This window comes from Ceratosolen solmsi, unplaced genomic scaffold (assembly GCF_000503995.2).
Source record: "Ceratosolen solmsi marchali unplaced genomic scaffold, CerSol_1.0 scaffold10, whole genome shotgun sequence".
Classification (NCBI taxonomy): domain Eukaryota; kingdom Metazoa; phylum Arthropoda; class Insecta; order Hymenoptera; family Agaonidae; genus Ceratosolen; species Ceratosolen solmsi.
In genome coordinates, this window is record NW_011948412.1 from 18,653,328 (window position 1) to 18,669,696 (window position 16,369).

General features: G+C 23.8%; 2 protein-coding genes across 2 annotated transcripts in view; both read right to left on the bottom strand.

Annotated features, from left to right (window-relative positions):
• Window positions 1-1,935: 1,935 nt before the first annotated feature.
• Window positions 1,936-4,402, bottom strand: LOC105361525 (protein 60A-like). Its single transcript, XM_011498739.1, has 3 exons — window positions 4,099-4,402; window positions 2,824-3,315; window positions 1,936-2,438 (listed from the first exon to the last, which is right to left on the bottom strand). The coding sequence occupies exons 1-3, from the start codon at window positions 4,394-4,396 to the stop codon at window positions 2,026-2,028; spliced, it is 1,203 nt and encodes a 400-aa protein (XP_011497041.1). The 5' UTR covers window positions 4,397-4,402; the 3' UTR covers window positions 1,936-2,025.
• A 7,291-nt stretch (window positions 4,403-11,693) lies between these two features.
• Ctr9 (RNA polymerase-associated protein Ctr9) overlaps window positions 11,694-16,369 on the bottom strand; it is a 9,563-nt gene continuing 4,887 nt past the window's right edge. The window contains exons 11-14 of the mRNA XM_011503902.1: window positions 16,081-16,369; window positions 12,947-13,296; window positions 12,444-12,618; window positions 11,694-12,309 (exon numbers count right to left, since the gene is read on the bottom strand). The exon at window positions 16,081-16,369 is cut by the window's right edge and continues 50 nt beyond it. Coding sequence (XP_011502204.1) covers window positions 11,694-12,309; window positions 12,444-12,618; window positions 12,947-13,296; window positions 16,081-16,369 — 1,430 coding nt within the window. The remainder of the gene's footprint in view (window positions 12,310-12,443; window positions 12,619-12,946; window positions 13,297-16,080) is intronic.

Here is a 16,369-nt window from a genome sequence, read left to right on the forward strand (position 1 = left end):
TTATTTACTATAAATAAACATTAAATAATATTAAGTATAAGCGTGTCATGGTCTACCAGTTTTTCAATCAGATTTTATCATTTTGTTTAAAATTTAATTTTGTCGCATTTATATAAAATAGACGTATTTAATTATTTATTTAATTTAAACTCTTCTATTAAAAAATTTTTTTATTAATTTTATAAATAACCAATTTTTATGATTAATTTTTCATGTCATAAAAATATTTTTTCTGATAACGCCAGTATACCAATAATTTCGCAATATTGTAAATAGTATTATAAAATACTTTACACGAAAATTAGATTGATGTAAAATATTTTTCATTTGTAGACTGAAATAGATTAACTCTTATTTATACATTATACGTGATTTAAATATATCCTTAGTTATTTCATAAATAAATATAAATAATTTATGTTTTAGTTATATTTTGCGAATAAAAGTAAATCAATACTAAAAATTATAAACGTATAAACTGTATTTATATTCTACTTTTAGAGAAAATTAAAAATCTTTTCACTTATCTATTGTTCAATACTTAAAAATGGTGTTAATTATATAATACTTAAATTATATTTAGAGTACTAGAATTTAGAGATACTCTATCAATATATAAATTTTAATAATTCTTTTCTAAATAAAACTATATATGAAATTTGGTAATTCATGGAATTTTTTAAAATATTTAATAATAAACAGAAAATAATTAACTTAAATTATATTCTTTTTATATAATTTTTTATAACAATAATTCTATAATAAAATTAATTAATTTTAAAAACAATGTTTGTTATTTTCATTATTTACAACTCAGAATGTTTTCAGAAAATTATGTTTATATTTTGATTTATTTAAAAATAACTATAAAACAAAATTTTTTTTATAATTCCTCATATTCGAATTACGATAGTTATAATTATATTTTAAATTACAAATGGTCGGTATTTTTAATTGAAAGCCAGTTATTATATACACTTGTTATACTAATTATTACTTCTTGTATAATATTATATTAAAATTAGATTTTAAAAGCTCATCATTTTTATAGAAATTTTTTATCTATACATATGAATATCAACGCAAAGAATAATAAGAATTGTTTTTCTAAATTAATTACTCAATAACTTAAATTATTTTAAAATCTATTATTAATAATATATATATATGCGTTTTAATAAAAAAATAATTAACTATATTTTTAAGTTAAATTAGAAGTTAATTGTTTTCGCACAATTATTGTAGAACATATATTGTTAATAATATATTGTTAAATAAAATTCGAATAATTTACACGTTAAAATGTATAAATATATTTGTCAAAGTTCTAAATTGAATGAGTTTTTATAATAAATATTTTATTTTATAGAGGTTATTATTAAGATACCATTAAGAACCTTTTTCCTTAACAATATTTCTAATATATTTGATTAAAACTTAAAATAAGAAATATTTTATTATTATTTTTGTAATATTATTCGTTGCAAATTTACAAGGTTTTCAAAAGTATTTGTTGGTAATAAGAGAAACGGATATATAATACTAATTTACCAGCGGCAATCAAGTTGTATTTAATTAACCTTAATATGAATTAATATTATTTTAAATTATAATAATTAGCTTATAAATGTACGTTATTTGATGCTTATAAATATATTATATTTATAAACATAATTCAGAACTACCTTATAATACTATATTATCATTACTATTATTAATGTGTCAATCGTACGTTAAAATTTTAAACATAAAATATTAAAAAGCTAATTATTTTTTAATATTAAAATCGATATTGTTTTATGGTATTTATTTAATGTTCTAAATTATATTGTTAACATTGTTATTACTCTTTTCCTTTTGTGTTTAATACATAAAAAAAGTGAAATAAATTATTAATATCGATGTAATCGTCAATTTAGTCTAATGTAAAAAATTGCAACATCCTTAATCAGTTTACCATTTCACCTTTTGTTTTATATAGGGCCTTGCTAGCTCTGAATTCCTAATTACAATAACTACTGATTACTAATGGCAGCCGCAACTTTTGATTATCATATTTCGATATTTCTTAAGCATGTAATTAATCCCGTCACGGGAATAGAGTACAGGAAGATGTGCAAGTTCACGAGGTGCACAGCAAGCTTGTGGTGCACGCCCAGGCATTAAAAAGTGCACCAAAGTCTGAACGATCGCGTGATTTGTGGCGTTCATGTGAGCATTTAAAGGGAAACGACATTCGCCACTACAATACTGAGCATCGTACCCTTCCGGTGCAGTAATATAATTATCAAAGTCAAAGTTACGAAAACGTACGTAAAACTTCTGCAATCTGCATGATCCAGCATTTACTCGGCGCTTTGACGTATCTTTATACATGTAAGGATTATCTAAATAATTCGTAGTTGAGTATGCCTCGCTTCGTTTCCATCTACTTTTAGCTGTAAAATATAACGATATGAAAAATATAAATATGACAATTGCTTAGCTAATTAAGAAGACTATTTTTTATATTATTAAACATTTATTTTAATAAAATATTCATTTTCATTATTTAAAGAAAATAATATTAAAGTATTTAATTACAAAACTAATAGTTTCCATTTAAATGACATAGTTTAATTGAAAAATAAATAATTTTTGTCAATATATATTTTTATTTAAATGTTCGCATTCCTTAATAAAAAAATAATACATCTGATTACAAAATCATATTTATTTAAATTACTGAATATTGCTTTAAACAATGTTCATCCAATAATTTTTTTATTAATACACGTAAAAATGATATATAAAATATATACGTTCGTTTTGTTTTATTTTTACCTGTTAATCGTTCGTCAAATATTTGAGAGCTTACAAAATAACCTACGAGGAAAGGATTTTTTTCTGATGAATTAGTATTAAGCTCCATTATTTCATCAATACGCTCGTTAAAATTATCTTCAGTATATACAATAGATAAATGCAAACCAAAATTATGCTTGGGATGCTTTAACCAATACTGCAGAATTGAAGTTATCTTCACTTTGATCCATCCCTTATAATTTGCATTAACTGTCACTGATTCAATAAACTGGAGACGTTTTTTATTTTTTCTTTGTGATACAATACTGAAAACTAAAATTTTGAAGTTCTTGTCTAAAGTATTAGGATAAAGATGTAATTCAGCCCCGATAATGTAATCTATACTTGGAGTAATTGAAACATCAAACCATATAATATTCCCTTCGTTATGATATAAACCTGCGTACGTCATAATGATATCGCTATCCTCCATAGTCTGAAGATCTTGCATAGTAAAATTGTAGCTCTGAGCTAAAAGTTTATGATTTATACGTAAATTCTTTAATTTATCAGATGAAAAATTATACATTAAAAATAGTTAACCAAGTATTAAAGTTGAATAAATATTATAAATGACATATTTTATTTCTACTGTTAATTGCATTATTGTAAAATTTGAAGTGATTGGAATGAACTAACTGACAAATCATTAAAAATAAATATTTTGATAAATCATTATATAAATAAATTGTAAATTTATTGACATTTATAATTTTCGATGGTATAGATTTTATAATTTTTAATAATCAATGTTCAAATTTATATAATAACAGTCTTTAAATAAATATGTATTTAAAAAAAAGTTGAGATTTTGTATAATTAATTATATAAGAAGATAATTCGTTATGAGTAAAACCGTTACATAGGAGAAACTCATAGAGCATAAATGGTTACCTATAATTCAAATTACCTATAATACACAGCTTATGAATCTTATAAATACACTATACAAATTTTCAAAAATTTAATATAATTAAAAAAGAATAAGAATTAATTTATATTTCTATAATCAAATAACTTCACAATATTTCAAGGAGTCTTTACATTATTTATTATATATTTTTCAACAATGATAATATAAAAAACAATATGTAAAAATATAATAAAAAAATTATTTTTTAATTTAATATGCTTTTTAATAAAAACAATGTGTTTATAATACTAAAGAATATTTTATAATGATATTTTAAACGGAAATGCTTTCAATAATCAAATTAATGGTTCTAAATATTTATAAAATGCAATATAAATTACCTTGATTTTTATCCACAGTATTCTTGAAAACGTCATAAATGTACCTTGAAGCTGATCTCTTTATCTGCCAAGAATCATTCTTAGAATAGTGCGGTCTAGTAGGTAGATTTAATAAATCCCGGGTATTACGAATTATTTCATTCTTGTTCAATCTGGGAATTCGATCAATAACTTTTTCATTTGTTCTATTGCGCATACAGCGCCCATGTATGTGTGTGTAATGAATAGCTTTTTCGATTTTCGGAAATATCGTCACGTACACAATAAAAAACCAAATGCGAGAATAGTTGGATAACATTTTAAATGAAATATTTTTTGATATTTTTATTATGATTTCTAAAAAGAAAACAAAGTAAGATCATTAAATTATATTTAAATACACAGACTAGACTACATTCAAAAAATAAAACATTTAAACAATATAAATATTAAAAATTATGCTCAAAAAATGAATATTTTTATTATGAATTTAAACAATTATGAAAACTCAAAAGATGGAATTGATATACTAATTGAATAAACTTGTATTTTAATTTTTTTAAGAGAAATATATACCGTAACAATTAACTACTATGACTACTCCATTTCATTTGTATTTTCAAAAATATCATGAACATATAATTAAATAATGCTTCAACATATATTGAAAATATTAAATATACGACATATATATTCATTAAATACGTTTCACAAATTATAAAAATAGTAAAATATTGAAAATTATTTTAAATTCCAAATTTATACATTTGAACTGTTACAAAATAGAGGTTTTATAAAATTAATACATTATCTAATTTTAATATTTTGTACTTAATAATGCCTTAAAACTCGATTATACCTTATACCACTAGATTAATAACTAATTTTATTAATTCAAGGTTTAATAATGATTTTTATTATAAAAAATGTTTACATGTTAAATTACTTTTATAGTATAGAAATATATATTGAAATAATAATATCAACAACAAATAAAATTACGGTTTTACTTACTGATCAAACAGACTAATTTATATACTAATATAGTACTTGCAAATATTTAAATATTTTAAAAGTTTAAAAAATCCTAAGTTTACGAAATGAAAATTAACAACTAACTGATACTTTCTAATACTTTCTGTGTTATAATTTGTGCATATGTATATTTAAGTACATTATGTGTCAAAATTTCTAAGTAATATTTAGCCTTAATTTTCCATGAAGGTAAAATATTAAGAATATCAGGCGGAATTCACTAAATATTTTCTTTAATTTCGTAGAACATACTTTTAATTCTATATATTTAAATGATCTAAACGTGCCTTCATTGATGCATATTTTATTAATCATCTTAGTCATTATATTTTTAAAATTATATTAATTTATACTGTAATTACTAATCTATAATATTCTTAAAGTCATTTCAAATTTTTGCATCAAATTAAACTAAATACTAATTAAAACTCATTTTCCATATTTCTTATTAAGTAATATATATGTGACTGTGAGGCTACATTATAAATACAAAATAAAAACGATTGAGAAAGTGTAGGAGGAGGAGAAGGAGGAGGAGCAGAGAGAGGGAGAGAGACAAAGAGATATACAGAGAGACAGAGAAAGATGAATATCTTCTTATGCATTAATTTATTTTCATAGTACCCTGTATCAAAATTGATGAAAATTAATAGAATTTACATTCATAAGTTAATATTGTGGAGGTGTTTACCTGATACCACATTAGGAGAAAAATTTCACATTCAGCTTACTTGTACATACGCATTCTAATGTGTGTATTATTTAATAACTTACAGAATCTAATATTAACATCAAAATTAATGTGTATAATATATATTAAATCAAGAATATAAAAATAATTAAAAATAATTGTAAATGTAAACTATTTTGAATTCTAAAAAAATATAAAGAATAAAATCAATACATGCGAATTATCAAGTCAGTAGGGAAATCGACCCTTCTAATCTCGGAAATAAAGTTACGCATTATTTCTACGACCACTGTTAAACTAACCCGAAGGAAATACCAAAAGTTAGAACAGTGCGTCTTTCAAATAGCACGGAACCATTCTATTCGACATATTTGGCTACACTTTTATCATATTACTGCTACTGTTTAATTTGCAAAATTTATTGAAAATACAAACTAATTAAAATCATATAAATATAAATTTTTGGCCATTAATGTCATACATTATCTAATCTCGACAGTTTCACATATGATAATTCTATTGATATTCATAAAATGTATATAACTTGGTGAAAAATGGTAACGAGGTGCTACCTAAATAGTTTATCTAAAGACAGTTCAAAGGCTTTAAAAGATCAACAAATTACTTAAGCTAGTGGTGTCATAATCTTCAAACCTCGATATACCGAGGCAAACTAAAATTCCAAAGCAAGTTGCAGACGTTACTTACTAGTGGAGATGAATACAGATATAAATAATCTCAAACATACATTCGAGAAGATAAGTAAGATAAAAATCAAAGCGATTCTCAGATCGGTACACATCATTTACTAAATTGTTGTGCTTGCTACAAGTTGCCGCTTCAAGAAGGTATGTCAGACTTAACAAACCTTCATTGGAAGAAATTAAAAGAAAGTCCTAAAAAGAAATTAAAAGAAGCTATGAACATAGATGTACAGCAAACCAACTATGAGTAGGAAGCAACGAAGACAATTACACGAAGAAAATTTTTTTAAAAACCATATAAAGCAAATATCATCTCGTTATCTTTAAATGGAATAAAAAAAAAGACAGGACCTCTGCATTCATGGCACTGGATTACTCAAATATTGCTGTTCCATAAAACAATCTATCAGTTGAACTTCCTTCCATCGAAAAAAATAAAACTAATAACAAAATTCTAAGGACAATATAGAATCATTACTGGTAAGCATCTATCTTCCGGAAAGGCATCTTTGACAACTTTTTCTTTTACATGAATTCAATCGAAACAAATTAAAATAATTTCAGTTCGAAACATAGTATTTTCAATGCGATTTTCAAGAATTAAATCCATAATACTGTCATCTGCAAGAATCGAATGGATTAGTATAATTTTCATGAGTACATAATCATAGATGTGGTATATTATATTATAATAATTAAGTAAAATGGATTTGGAATATAACAAATCTTTTTAAACGAAGAAATGATAAATACCATTAATTTGTTTAACATAAGTTCATATAAAGTCATATAAAAAACTCATATAACGTAATTTTTAATATCATAAGAGTAGATATTTTTTATGTTGACCATATTTAAAAAATGTTTACAATTTATGTATGTCAAATTTGTTTTACTTTTTCTCAATATTTTCATTTATTTTTCATTCAAGTGACAATTAACAAATGTAGTTGTATTTTAGATATTAAAATTCTAAGAAAAAACTGTAAATATTCTATTTATTGACTTTATAAAACGTGATCAATCTATCAGTATATAATGATTTAGGTTTTAATTTAAATTTGATTTGATTTCAAATGGAAATGTTGTATCAAGTTACGCATAGAAATACAAATTATTTAAATAAAAACTATTTGAAATACTATAGATGAAAAAAATATTTATTCACACATGTATAATAACTTCTATTTAAAAAACTTTATGATAATGGTTATAAATATTTTCCTATTAATCACAAATAAAAATTTAATTCTTATTAATATTTTATAAAAAGTACACTGTTTTGTTAATTTCTTAGTCAATAAAAATAATCTAGTAGATCTATTTCGACAAATAATTATGATCAAATACATGAACATACATGCACACAACCCACAAACAATGGGAAAATAGAAAAAAATTGATATAAAAGTTATACATATACTAAAATGTGTGATTTTATGTGATATTTAAAGAAAAATATGGAAGGAATCAATCAATGTAGGTCTTGTTAATTATTTATAATTAGAAACTGCAGAATATGAACGTATAAATATATTTACGAAATTGTTTTTCCCTGATTGTAGTAATAAACTATAAGATTTGATAAGACTGGTCGGACGATCAAACCTTCGACTAAACGTGTCCAGTAATAAATATATGATACACAAAAATAAAAAGTGAGATTAATTATATTAAAAATTAATAAAAATATATATTTATTTAAATCGAAATCATTCATTATTGATTCAATATTTTTATTTTAGTTTAATTATTATATTAAACTTTATACAATAATTATAAAATTATATAAAATTATATTATTTATTAACAAAATTTTCAAATTAAAAAGTAATTATATAAAATACCAATACGGAATTTTCTAACATATAATATTATTATTATATAATATTATTACGTTTTATTGCTAATATTTTACATAATCTGTTCGATAATTATTATATACGATAATTCAAAGAATTTACATTTTTTTTACAAAAAAATTATAGACATTAATATAAAAAATAGCAACAATTATTCAAGTAAAATATATTTATTTATTTATTTTGGATACTTTTGTTTTAAATATAAATCAAAATTTAAAAAATAATCTTTATGTAATAAAAATGAAATGTATCTTGAGATACTTTCAACAACTAATACCACTTTAAAGTTTTTTTTTAATTTTAAGCCCATAGAAATATCAATATTCATTGGTATTTCATAATTAATGAATATTACTCAATGCTAAATACATCATTCAAACAGATATTTTAAGTTTTGGTTATAATTAATGTATCTTGAAATTTAACATAAGTAGATTCAAAATATTTTCTGAAACATGAAAAAATGAAAATTGTGATAAAAATTAGATATTTTTCTGTGGAAACATATTGTATACAAAAAGGATGATTCTTTTTATTAATTTGAATTATAAAAGATATTGTTAATAATTAAATTTTACGATAAATGAATTAATAATATAATGAACACGTAAATTTACTGTCGTATTATACCGTCTAAGTTTAATTAAAATTTTAATACATTTAAATGCAATTTTGAATTATAAATAATAAATTTGGAAAGAATTAGTAAAAAAAATATATGATGAAAAAATAAAAAAAATAGTAATATAATTCCAAGTATAGTTAATGGAATTTTTAAAAAACGATTAATGGATAGTTAAAGAAATTAAAAAAACATTTTATATATTTGTTTTATTTAAGATAGAATTGAAGTTCAAAATATACTTAATTGTTATTATTAAAACGCTTATTTATGAGGATCATTCGTTTAAAAAATAACGTATAAATTCATATTAACTATAATATATGAAATTAAATATTTAATAGATTAAGGATATACTATAATTTTTTAATTAAATATATTAAATAAATCAAGTGTTTTTATAGGGGATGAACTAAAGTTCCAAATGTTTAATGTCTTAATCAACGGAATTCGACTGTTATAAATTATAGATTCAAAATTTTTGACAAACATTTACTTTCTTTTATTTAACAACCTTCATTTATGAAAGATTCTTATTCAATTAACTATAAATAAATGATTTCATAAAACTTTCCTTTTCAAATAAATGAATTTAAATTAATTTAAAAAGTTTATTTATTTACCTATTAATGAAATAGAATTATAACTACTAATGTATTATACATATAAGAATTAATATTTGTAAATGATTAACAATAGTAATACAGCATAAGCTATTAAAAAAAAACTTTTATTTAATCAATTGAGAATATACTTAGCAAATTTTTAATTAAATATAATTTTTTGTAATTAAAATAAAAATGTAAAATCATTTTATAATTTTGTATTTTCAAAAAGAAATGATTGAATTTATGCAACATTATTTGCATTTTATACCAATAGATAATAATATAAACAAATAGTTTTAAATTTTAGACCACTTATCATTTTGATCTAATTATTTCTTGAATCTTTATCGAATACTTTATCTGCTTAAAAAAAATATATATATATTTAAAACTTGTAGAGTTTTTAATAGATCATATGAATTTGTATGTGACAAATTGTTTGAACCGAAATTAGTTTCTAATATACATTAGATTATTATATAATAGTAACAATTGTTGAAATGTCCTTATACGGAAATATGTTTTCATTCGATTGTAGAATTTTATAATTATATTTGCATACAAACTATTTTTATATTATAGCAAATTTGAATATAATTGAGATATAATTAAAGAAAATGAATGATATGATAATCAACCAAACAAAAATTTATTTTGAAAGATATTTAATTTCTTAGACATAAATTTATTACAAATTATCATTTTTAAAAATATATAACTCTATAAAAGTGAATTCCAAGTGAATGTAAAAAGGAACAGCAATAGTTTTTGCAAAGTTCTTTGCAAAGCGAAAAATATTTTCGCGATCGTCAATATTTCTACTTCGGGACTTATATTTTACAAATAAAGAAAAATTAATATTTGAGGACATCGTACAGTGCTTTCAAATTAGCAAAAATTGTTCAAACAGCAACAATAAAGTGTCAAATGTTTCATTCTCAATTATCAGAAACTGAAACGCTTCTAGATCGAGATCTTGATTTTGATCTGCTTTTCCGAGAGGCAAGGCTATTTGAACGTGATCTTGAGCCGCTCTTCTGGGAATTGGATCGACTATGACGTGAACCACTATTAGAGCGTGAGCGCGAGTCCGATCCGCTCCTCGATCGTGATCCTGACTTCGATCTTGATCTGTAATATTAAAAATTAATTTTACTTTCTAATATACAATCAAGTGTATTTTCAAGGCATTTTGTCTTTATTTTTCAAAATCCTAATTTTTTCTTTGGTAATTTTATTAATTTTTTTTTTTATTTTTAAATGTGAATATTACCAAAATATTTTTTATATTGTAAAAAATATAAATAGTATATTAAGACTAATAATACTGTAAAACAAAGTATTTGAAAATTACAAAAAAAATCAAATCTGTTTTGATATTCTTTCTATATATTCTAAATTTTAACTATTATAAATTCCAGAAACTATTGAAAATAAACAAATACGCGTTTAAGATTTTATTATAAACGTATTTCAATAATCTTAAATAGAAGCTGACTATTCCTTGGTTATAAAATACCTAGTTGCATTCAAATAATTCTAAAAGTCGTACATATTATTTTAATATAAAGCATTTTTAAGAAAAATAAAATTTTATATCTAACGAAGAAAAAAAAATTTGTAAATTAAACATTGATTTTTTTTAATATAACTTTATAACTTTGTATAAAAAATGATTTTTTACCTACATTCTATTTTATACATTAATTTTATACATATTAACAATGTTATAATTCCTTTTTTTATATAAGTATGCAAATAAATAAACATATTGTTATTTTATTATGAATATGTATTAAAGTAAACAACTTATAAAGAATTCAAAATTTGCTTACGTTTCATATCGATAGTAAATTAATAACATTTTTTTTATTCGAGAATTCATACAACATAAGGCTATTTATTTAGTATATATTTGTTCGTGTTTGGGTTTATGTTAGTTTGTGTATACGTGTGGGCGTGTAAGTACATGTATTTTTTAATGATCATTAAATTTTTTAATTAAATAAATACAGATTTGAATAATATCATACAATGTCATTGATTTATATAACAGCTGTACGAAATTCGAGAGCTGTCATTTATGAAAATTTACCTTGATATAGATTTGGACTTCGACCTAGACCTGGACCCGGACCTCGACCTCGACCTCGACCTCGACCTCGATCTCGACCTTGACCTAGACTTAGACTTTGATCTTGACCTCGACCTTGAAATTGACCTCGATCTTGATCTAGATCCCGAAACAGATTTGGACTTCGATTTTGATCTCGATCTTGATCTGGATCTTGATACAGATTTCGATCTTGAACGCGATCTCGATCTGGACTCGGCCCTTGATCCACTTCCACTTCTGACCGACCTTGATTTCGATCTCGACCTTGACCTGGATTTCGATCCCGATCTTGATTCTGATCTTGATCTCGATTTTGACCTTGATCTCGACTTCGATCTTGATTTTGACCTTGACCTTGACCTAGACCGCGATCTTGTCCTAGATCTCGAGCCCGAATGCGATCGTGAACCAGAACGTGACCTAGAGCTGGAACCAGAACGCGATCTCGATCCTGAACCCGAATGGGAGCTTGAAACAGATCTGGACCTAGATCTAGATCTGGATATGGAACGTGAACGTGAAGCTCGCGAGCCCTCGGAGTCTGATGCAATGCGCCTTTTACCATGTGGTGCACCAGTATCGCTTTCGTCCCTGTAATAAAGTTACAATTTTTTTTATATTATAAATGAAATATTATGTAATATATGATGAAAACTTGTCCTATAGTAAATAGTATTTTTTGACCAAGTATAACTCTTGTCATCAGTGAGAAATGAACAACTTACCCGCTTCTAAGTTTTGATCGTTCAGCATCGCTTTCAGACTCATCCGTTGAAATGGTTTCTTTGGAAATAATGCGCGACTTCGGTACCGTATACTCTTTGAGACTCTTTTTAACTTTCTCCTTCTTTGGAATACCTTTCTTTCCACGTTTAGTTTTCGGCCTGTCACTCTCCGAACCTAAATAACGCAATGTACAATTATAAATATATATTTTTGTATTAAATAATCATGTTATAACGGAAACAAATATTTTGGTACTTCTTTATTAAATAAATAATTTTATTAAATAATTTATTATTTAATTATTTATTCAATAAAAATATTGCAATATATGCTTACAAGAATTTACAAGCATACTTTATATTCGTCTTTAAAATTGTTTATTAATTATGATCAAACTTGCAAATTCGTATTGTTGCTATTTATCCTTAATTACAATCGTATTTTGTCATTCTTTCTTTCCAACACAGAATTTTTATTGCACGAAAATCAACGCCAGGCGTACCTCCGCTCTCGTCTGCGTCCCTTTTGCGCTTGCCCTTGCCGCGTGGCTTCCTGTCCTTGCCGTCGGAACTGGCTTTCCTTCGCCTCTGTTTTTTCTCGCGGGAAGTCTCCTCGCCAGCAGGTCCCGCGACTTCATTGCCTGAGCCGCCACTGTCGCTTATATACTCCTCGGTCTTGCCCTTTTTGCTGGATTTCTTGCTTGATTTCTCACTTGGCATTTCCCCGAACACAAGGGCATTCTTCGTCTTTTCCACGTACTCTTGGCGCTTTTGCAACATCTCCTCCTCGCGCTGCTTGCGAATCTCCTCTTGTTTGCGCTGTTCCTCCGTCTGACGCATTTTGAACGCTTGCCTATATAACAAATATAAAACAAACAACTTGGTTAATATAAGACGGCAGGATTTCAATTTATTTTCTGATCAAATAACTCGCACCGCGTTTTTGTGCGAGCTCTCTCCTTCACATTTTGGGGTCATTTTTGTTACAGTAACTGGATGTCTACACATCGGACAAGGCATTTGCAAATCTATTCTATTGAAACTTAATAAAAAAAAAATATTTCAAGCATTGAATTTAAAGGAACTAAAATCAAATATTTCAATTGCTTTGCAATATTGCGGAACATATCTAAAATTATTTATTAAATTGCAAAATATAGTTTTATTACGCTACGTCGAAAGCTTGAAAATTAACAAATTATTAAAATGAATCTTATCTATTTGTATACATTGGTTATAAATAGAACACTTAATTAATTAATCATTAAAAAAAATAAAATAATTGTGAAAATGAACGTAACTCGAAAATCCACACTTCTATTTCATCATCCATATTGCAGTTGAAAAACATAACTTAAACTATGCACTTTTACCGACGATGTCCGTAATAAAATAATAAGTTATAAGTTTTCTTTTTAATATTTAAAATTTATAAAAACAATATATTATGTTTACAGTTACAAAGCATTTTATATTACTGAAGCAATGGGATGATAAGATTTGACATTATTTGTTGCCACAAATAATGTCACTTTATGTATCATGTCAAAAAGATATAACTCGAGTTATGTTCTTGCGCCTTGACATGTTGATAAACTGCTATTTCGGTTCGTGTATATAGATATAGATATGTAAAGTATTATATACGATATTTTTAAAGTTACGAGGCTAAATTATATTATGATGTAACGTGACGAAACTTCATCATAACTTACAACCGCAAAATCGTTTGTTCTCATGTCATGACTGAAAGGTAATTTGAGAAACAAATTTTCATTAAATATAGCAGAAAGTACATTAGATTAATATTTAATAATGTAAATTTAAATAATTGAAATATAAAAATTGAATAATATTTTAATAATTAAAATTATATTGTTAATTTATTAATATTAATAAACAATTAGTTGTTGACAAATAATTACGTAAATAAGACAATTTCACTACTAAATAATTATTTCTAACATTTTGATTTATTTATTAATTGTGAAGCATGAAACGACTGTAAGGTATGTAGTTAAAAAGATCTTAATCGTAGAGTTCTCAAATCTCAAATTTACAAAATATAATTATAGTCTTTTATACATGCTACAACAGCCTATAAGTTAAGATAGAGTAGGATAAAAAAATAGTATAGTAAAACGAAAATAGTTTAATTTTTAAAATAATCTTATCATACGGTTTTAAAAGTTTTCTGTACAGTCGTTCTGTACGATATAATACGACCAATTTTTCATTCATTCATTAGGAAGATTAATAAAAGATCAATAAATTGGTATAATGTATACAACATTTATGAACAAAATTGAAAGAAAACAGATAATTGAAAAAAAAGAAAGTGCATTAAAATCATATTATTTATATTAAAATGAAAGTTTTGAAAACAAAAAAAAAACTATTTAAAAAAATAAATTAAAGATATTAACTTTACAATCTATTTATTTTTATGTCTATTTTACTACGATAAATATAAATTTTCTATGCATGAATTACATTATAAACTAATACATAATATGGTTATCTACACAAAAATATTATTTACACGAGAAACAAAAGCTTTAAACTAAATCCATTAAATGTTTATGTATATATAAGTTTAGTATAGCCTATTTACTTACATTTATCAATAATTTTCAAATTCTATGAAATATAATATTAGTTTAGAACAAATGTATTAATATTTTACTGGATTTAAGAAATATATTATTGATATTTAATATACTGTATTTAACAAAATATAATAGATTATAAATAAAAATATTCAATAAAATTAAATAATAAAATTAAATAAATATAATAATAAATAATAAAATTAAAATGTAAAATAAATTGAAATATTAATTTTTGTGATATTAAATTATTAATTTTTATATATTTTGTATATTAAATTTTTTTGTAACCTCGCTTAACATATAAAACGAAATGTTGATATAAAGTTAAACAAAATATAAAATTCTAATTCAAATTTTTAGGTGCTTATAAAGTAACTACACTTAACATGTATTTTCAAATACAAGAAATATTTGTTATATCGACTATAAAGTAATATTAACAACAAACATAAATAAAAATTTAATTAACTAACAAAATTTAATTCTCAATGATTAGTCTTTTATAATTTATGTTATAATATTTATATATATATATATATATACACGTAGAAACAATGAAAAGAGAAATGATAATGAAGTAAATTTCATTTTGGTATTACTTTTTTAATTCACTGATTTAAAGTATTTTGTCATAAATTTTGTAAATTTTTCATAAAAATAAAATATTTATATATTGCATAAGAAACATCTAAATAAAAAGTGATAACATATCTGATTGAAATATTTAATTAAGAAAATTTATCTTGATTATAATAAATATTTAAATTTGTAAATTTAAAATGAAAACTACAATTTTTAGTAAATCAAAATACTTTTTTCGCGGATTGTGTCATGTGTAACTGAATATATTAACTCTTAAAAATTAAAATCTTAAAGATATAATATTATTAATTTATATTATAATTTATAAGATATACTTATCGATATAATGCAAATGACAAGAAATTAAAATAATAAATCCATATTGTTATTAGTATTGAAATAAGTAAATGCTGTTATCAATGTGTGAAAAATTAAGTACGTACCTTTCCTCCTCCTGTTTCTTTCTAAGCATCTTCTCTTCTTCATCTAGCCTCCTGGCCCTGGCAACGTGATACTGTGCCTGTGATAAAAGATCCTGACATCTCCTTGCTTCGGCTTCTGCTGCTTGTTCCATTCTATCTCCATGACTAGCTAAGTATTGAAAGTATTTGTGCGATAATCCCAATTCGTGTACTGCTTGTAATACTGTAGTCAACGTCGACTTTTCATCTTTGAGAATCATTGTAGCAAGTCGTTGCAGCACGTACGCAATATTGTAAAGTAATACTGGAT

Excerpts from the sequence above, each read along its gene's own strand:
- LOC105361525 (XM_011498739.1), bottom strand. The coding sequence starts at position 4,396 with ATGTTATCCAACTATTCTCGCATTTGGTTTTTTATTGTGTACGTGACG. Across the intron at positions 3,316-4,098 it reads TACTGTGGATAAAAATCAAG|CTCAGAGCTACAATTTTACT; the intron begins GTAATTTATATT and ends ATAAACTTTTAG. Across the intron at positions 2,439-2,823 it reads ATTTGACGAACGATTAACAG|CTAAAAGTAGATGGAAACGA; the intron begins GTAAAAATAAAA and ends TATATTTTACAG.